The sequence below is a fragment of the Alosa pseudoharengus genome, unplaced genomic scaffold (genome assembly GCF_046254945.1).
Source record: "Alosa pseudoharengus isolate Yale_2024_CS ecotype anadromous, Long Island Sound unplaced genomic scaffold, YU_APseudo_1.1 YU_APseudo_1.1_scf_16, whole genome shotgun sequence".
Lineage (NCBI taxonomy): Eukaryota > Metazoa > Chordata > Actinopteri > Clupeiformes > Clupeidae > Alosa > Alosa pseudoharengus.
In genome coordinates, this window is record NW_027468630.1 from 12,396,889 (window position 1) to 12,403,912 (window position 7,024).

General features: G+C 40.8%; 1 protein-coding gene across 7 annotated transcripts in view; it reads right to left on the reverse strand.

Moving 5' to 3' along the window:
• The window catches only part of tnnt3b (troponin T type 3b (skeletal, fast)), a 12,320-nt gene extending 7,540 nt beyond the window's left edge, over positions 1-4,780 (reverse strand). For 4 of the 7 annotated variants that reach the window (XM_076287071.1, XM_076287070.1, XM_076287069.1 and 1 more), the window contains exons 1-5: positions 4,675-4,780; positions 3,026-3,062; positions 2,796-2,809; positions 1,969-1,983; positions 661-837 (exon numbers count right to left, since the gene is read on the reverse strand). In XM_076287071.1, the coding sequence (XP_076143186.1) occupies positions 661-837; positions 1,969-1,983; positions 2,796-2,809; positions 3,026-3,042 (223 nt within the window). In that variant the 5' untranslated portion in view covers positions 3,043-3,062; positions 4,675-4,780. The remainder of the gene's footprint in view (positions 1-660; positions 838-1,968; positions 1,984-2,795; positions 2,810-3,025; positions 3,063-4,674) is intronic. The other 3 variants (XM_076287075.1, XM_076287073.1, XM_076287072.1) reach the window with 1 other exon arrangement.
• Positions 4,781-7,024: the final 2,244 nt, after the last annotated feature.

Below are 7,024 nucleotides of genomic sequence, written 5' to 3' on the forward strand. Positions count from 1 at the left end.
AGTAAAACCAACACATGCAACTACACGTCTGTACAAGCAGTTGGCTTTCTTCAAATGCAACTGAAGAGAGCAGTGCTTCGCTGGACAACAGCGCGAGGACTGCTCTCTGTTTTGTAAGTGTGGGGGTTAGCAGGAAGAGTTTTAGCTTGGTCACAAGCACACTAAGAACTATTAAGCTTCAATGGTAATATTAGAAATGGGAATAAATTACAGTATTAGTGGTGGTCTTCCTCAGAGGAACCATAGGCACTCTGGGCACCATCTTCATGGCACTAAACAGAAACAATTGGTGACAAGCTGCTAAGAAGCAGTCTGTGGGAGCATGGTAGGTGTGAATAGAAATGTCATTTCAAACAGAGAGAATTCTCCCGGTACAAGAAATCACCAGGTCTCCTTCATACTGGGCAGTTATGAAGAGGAGGTACCTCCAGTGTTTTTTTAGCGACTTCAGGGGGTGGGGAGTTGATGCTACAAGGTAGTTGATGCTACAAGGTTGGTACACAACAGTTCACTACAAGTCTTCAAGTATTACTGTCTTTTAATTTGTTTAATTCATTTGTTTATCTATTTTTTTGTTTGTTTTTTGTTTTTTTTTTTGTTTTTTTTTGCACCTCTTAATACAATTTCGGGGAAGGATGAATGAATATCCATGCCACATACCTTCCTGCACCTCTGGCTCAGGCTCAGGCTCTGGCTCTGGCTCTGGTTCTGGTTCTACCTCTGGTTCTGGTTCTGGCTCAGGCTCAGGCTCTGGCTCAGGAGCCTCCTCAGGTTCTGGCTCAGGCTCAGGCTCTGGCTCTGCCTCGGGAGCTACTTCTACCTCCACTACCTCTTCGGCTAAAGCCGCGCAGCATGCAGCGAGCAACCAGGGAGAGGAAGGTTTATATTAGGGACTGGCCAAAGGGAGAGGCAAAGGCATTAGAGCATAAGAGAGATTACTGGTCAGCGATGAGGAGGAGGGAGAGAAGAAAAAGGGTGAGTAGAGGGAGAGCAGGAGGAGGAGAAGAGGAGAGGAGGAGCATAGAAGACAGATTAGGGGAAGGGGAAGGCATGGAGGAGAAGGCCCACAAACAGCTCTGCTGAAACAATACAGCTGGCAGTAATCATCAGAGAGAGAAAGAAAGATGAGTCAATGAAACACACACAAACATGGAGAAAAGTGAGATGTTGATTAGATGAACAAGTGATACTCTAGATACCGGAGATACCTGGGTTTTAGTGGGGGTTTTTACACGGTTAACTCATCATTGCCTGATTACATTTGACCTCAGGGTTTGAGTTTCAGAAAGTCATCCAGTCATTCAAGCATATGTCACCCTTAATTAGTGTGTTTGACAGGCAATGCAATGCAACTGACAGACATGCAGATTATGTCAGTTGGCAACACGCATTGTGCACAGTGACGACACATAAACAACAACAAGTAAACAACACCAGGGACTGACAAATGGGGGGAAACTCAATGTTTTTGCCTGTGAAACGGTGAGCAGGTCTCAAGCACCACTAGTGTCCTGGTGTGATGAAGAGATGTGTGTACCTGCTGTGTACTTAAGTGCCCTGTTAATGAAGCTGAAGCATGCCTTTGATTGATAAGAAATATCCATCATCCAAGAGAAGGGTTCAGTAGCATGGATACGTACATGCACGTACGTATATGACCCCAGCCACTGAGATGACGACCTTATCTCTGCATCAAAGGCCATTTGCTTTTGCCTATTGCTAGATATGTTAATCTTATTAAGTAGGCTATATTTCATTTTATTCTGTTATTATTTGAGTGTGTATGTTTGCATATTGGCTTTATGCACATTACAGACAGGACAGTGAATATAGTGAAGACGTGTTAATGCTATGAAAGCACAATGACTGATTTTAGAAAGTGTCAAACACATCTGAAATTAAGGGTGGGATGGTGGTACAACAATTAGTATGGACATTTAATGTGATCTAATCATCTGTGGATTTTACCTTCCCCCTCGTAATCTTCATTTCCGAAAAGAGAGCAATAAATGCATAAGATTAAATAATATTTATGGCTATGAAATAACTAATAATAATAATATGATTTAAAAACAATGTATCAATGCTGTCATGCTGAGCATACACATATGCTGGCCTCCAAAACTGATATTTAATAATTTAAGGGCATCAGAACATTGAATTTCAGGCCACAAGACCAGTAATACCATATTCAGTTTAAGGAGGGCAGTATAATAGCAGAGCATAACATTATTAGACATAGTTGCAGGACAACAGATTAAACATAATTGAATGTTACCTTAAGAAATGTTGAATGGCTATAATTATAATACATGCGTTCAAAATATGTGTCCAGGAATTATCAACAATAGCCTATTGATTTTAAAATATATATGTAACAGCCTATCTGTGTCCTGTGACTATGCATCAGGAAAACCTTTACAATACATTCCTGATATCATCAGCGCAAGTGGCTGCATTGCTACAGACGGTAGCAAAGAGGCACACATCATCATTCAAGTCAGGCTGACGAAAATGTGATGCCAAAAAGATTTTCATAAACACCCACTACAACTAAATGTAGCATACAGATGGAGGTATCCGATTTGTAGGAAGGCAGAAATGCAAAGGCTAAGATATCATAGTTGCAGTGTATCACATCCGTCGGTAGAGGGGGGTGTAACGCCGTATATCTAGAGCCGTTTACAGAGTGGTGTGGAAACGCAATTGGTTGAAAATCATACAAATTCTTTTTTTTATACCAGTATAAAATGAACAAATATTATGTTCTGTTTAACTGTCTGGAAACAACTTACCCTCGACCTGATCTCTGCAGGGAAAAGCAGAGACATAAACAATTAGGCCTAGTTATAATAGCAAAATATAGTCTAAGAAAGTTTTTACTGTACAATGTAACCAATAGCCTACACAATACGCAGGCCAACAATGTAAAATAGCCTACTTGTCTAAACCCATGACAGACAAATTAACATATCGACGAATTAATGCATCAATTAGCAGAAAAACAGACAATTAATATACTTACACTTCAGTATCAGACATGATGACGGAAGACTTTACACCTGTGTATGACAAAGTATTAACATCAGGCTATGATTATGTGACAACGTTTATAACCAGGGAATTACATCACTGAATATTTTTAGATCGCAGGCCTATGGGTTTAGTTTTCTCCCAACCTTCACAACTTCAAAGTCGGTTTCTGCATCTTGAAAAAGCACGAGCGAAGGACACAAAAAAGAAGAAATCTTTTCAAGAGCTCGTTAAGGTCACATGCACTTTGCTGAGGACACCTGTTCTTCAAGTGCTTTCAACACTTCAGTTTCTGTCAACATTCAAGAGGATGTGATTTTGGCCACTTCTTATCAGTAGCCAGCCTATCTATGGTGCTCACAGGTGACACGGTAATCACATCTTATTGTGTGCCATTTTATCAAACAAGTTAAACAGCGAAATGAAGATTTATATTGTTATATGCTTTCTTCTGACACGCCATTGCGCTTGGCTGATGCCTGCGTTGGAAAAGCCACCGCCGGATGACTCCCGCCATAAGCGCTCAAGCACAGCTGTAGAGGATTAACTAGGGATCGTATTTCTCAGCATCAGCGGACGCCCTTTTTGTCTGAATAGCTGTTATAATTACCATTACGCTTCCTTATGTGGTCATAGCACCCACGAAAATAATATAATTGGAAGCTAGTGATAATAACATTTCATAAAATTGGCTCCACAGATGTAACGGTCTCTACGAGGGACTACGGAGTTGAGATTCTTTATACAATTGTCTGAAAAAAAGAACTTTGCCTTAGACACTTTTGAGAGGCCAGAAGTGCTAGATGTTTGATTCCTTGTCTTTTAAGTGACAGGTATGGCTTTAATTTACCATTGATACTATAGACTACAAGAAAAGGAAGTGAAGTGGCATTATATGAGAGATTCATTGCTAGGACTGTCTGAGGCACCTGCCAATTGTTTCAATCCCCCATTGGCTCATCTATGGATATGCGGCTCTTACAGTCATTATCAGCTATGCTTCGATAAGCCTCTATTGTCATACCCAACAATGCAATGATTTCAAAGTGGCTGTTTGTAAATCCACAGCTTGAAATACATTGTGGCAGCTCTTCGGGAACACGTTGCCAAAACCACTCAACAGTCCAGTTCATTCTTCATAAGCACACAAAACTATGCTTTAGTATCAGAGTATTCCAAGCTCCCACTCACAGACTTCCAACTTTTGTGTATCTTAATATTTCATACAGAATAGTAATGATGACACTGCCAGAAATAGCTATCCAAACAGTACAATAACTCATGTCTGAAATATGTCCAATTCAGAATTTAATCCTCTTCAAATCCGTCCAAGGCAACAGGCTCAGATTGCCTACAAACGTATCACACTTAATAGTAGTTGTCCAAGCACTAATAAATTCCGCCTCATAAAAAGATTTATGTGTCCTTCTACTCTCTTTTCAACATGCCACTTGTGCCAGAGCAATAGACCTGGCAGCAGGTGAGGCAAAGGGATTTTACCCACCAGCTTCTTTGAAGAAAAAAAGAAGAAGAATCTGATACAGTAACACCAATTACTGTATGTTAATTGCACTATCCATGGACCTGCTGAAGCTCTCTCAGGTGAGTTATTCCGGTTCTTTCTCTTTTTCCCCCTCTTACCTCAGAAAAGCCGAAAAGAAGTTGAGCGTCCTGGTGGCGCAGACTGGCTGTAAGGTTCTGCAAACTTCCCACAGCGAATAAGTCCTTCTGTTATACTGATACTTGATATGCTGAGGAGCCTTATTGGCTGAGGGTGTGAGTGAGTGAGGGTGTGCACAGGGGGGGGTAGGAGACATCTTCTCCTCTGGCACTGAATAAGGAGATGGGTAGAATGTGCTGGATGGAAGGAGGCTCAAGTTTGGAAAGGCGAGATGGCCAGTGGCTATATTTGTCGCAATACAAGGCAAGCAAAAATTAGTCCAAGGGGTACTCAAGCAAATGATGTTTGAGACAGACAGGCAGCAATATACTGCTACACATGAGGTTGGCATTTGGATAATGCCTCTGTTTATTTTAGCCAAGAGGCCGTAAGGACATGGACCTGGTCAATGCACACAACTAGGCATAAATCGATTGATACTGGATACTGATAGTGTAAATAGACCTGTGGGTTGCTGTTTCTTAGATGTGTTATACACGTAACAATTTGTAAAAATAATTTTCAAGCAGATATGATGTTTGAAATGGCTTGTATTGTATAACACATATAAACCAAGTTGGTATATACATAGGTGATGGCTTGCGTTGTATTGCATTGTATACATATAGACCAGGTTGGTACACAGTTTGTACACAGGCAATATTCTATACTGTATGATCAAAAATACATGAACTGCATTCTCAACAAGTAAAACAAAATCACTGATGCATGAGGCCAGGAATATGTGTGACACTGTCTTCACTGAAAGCATCAAAGTGTAGCTCACAATTCATATTTTGTCACCAGTTGTTTTCATAGGTGTTGATCTATGACAGTTTTAATGATTGGCAGCACTTGTACTAACATATCGTTCCAGAGCAAACAAGAGACAATTATGCTGTATGGTACAGTGATAGAAGTTGTCAATGTGTAATCACTTGAAGTAAAAGACATCTAAAGCTAAAAAGATTGTGATAAGGGGTTATGTCTACTGTGGTCAATGTCATTCAACTGTTGAAAATAACATTATAATGCTAGGCAGCTTAAAGGTTACCCTATGACCAGAGGACAAATTCTCTGAGGTCAAGTTCAAATCTGTTAACAGTGATTTACAATCTCCGAAATGTACATCACGGTAAATTATTCCACACTTTTTTCCCGATGCGTACTCTTCGGGGACAATTTTACAAAGCAAGATTACTAAGGAATAATCACAGTGAAGTCACTGTAGAATCATTTGACATGAACACAGATTAAGGGGATCAAACTGTGTGCATGTAAAATGTACTTTATTTAAATTGTTTCCCATTAATGCACACCAATTGTTATTCACATGTAAATAGCTACTATAACCTACTGTTTTCTGCAGTGTGCCAGTCAACATAATACATCTGATTCATGTACTGTAGTGTGTCAAACTATTTGAATGATTTGACTTTCATTCTAGTCCATAGTTTTTTAGTTCAAATTATGTCCATTAATAATAAACAAATATATTTATTGAACAAGTGTAGACAATATGGGGATATAGGGATACATTAAGACTTTGTAAAAATAGAATTATTCTCACTACTAATTGCAGTCACCAAATAGACCTTGTTATCTCATAATTATGCTGTGGTCATTAAATTATGTGACTCTGACGTCTCGCTGTTTACCGTCTCAACAGATAAAATCCACACCACCGGGCAGTGATTCACGAGCTGAATGGTTGAAAGACACTCCCACTGATGTAGCCCCTAACATCTCGCCGGGGGCTTCCTTTCTAATTCATTTAGGGAAAGGGTGCGGTGAGAGTCTGGATGTAGTAGCAGCCAGTGGAAGGACTCCTCAACAGACAGACACACACACGCACACAGAGAGAGGCACCAGAGTGCTCCCTGTGGCCTGCAGGGGTAGCTCCATGCAGGCCAAGGAGTGAGGAGGTGTCGCAGGGGCCAGTGACACCACCATATATCTCAGGTGAAGTGGAAAGCCCCCTGCCCGCCTGGTTACTGCTGCCTGCGTGTTGTCAAAGTAGAACATGAATTTAGGGCAAGGGTTTTATTTTTGGAGTAGTTGCTCTCCCATGGGTAGGCAGGGTGAGGTCCTGTGTTGTCCCCTCTGACACTCCAGGCTGGGATTTGCAGGGAGCAGTCAGTTTCCCCCTAAAGCAGCACTCACACAGGTAAACCGAATAGAAAAAATGCAAGAATCATCTATATATTCAAAGCTGTGTTTCAGTGAAAGATAATTGGCAATGGAATGTATTGAGCCCATGGGTTTCTGGGGCTTTTGCCCCCAGGGACTGGTTTGGGCCCTAATATCAAGTGCTTTATCCTTTAGGGAACT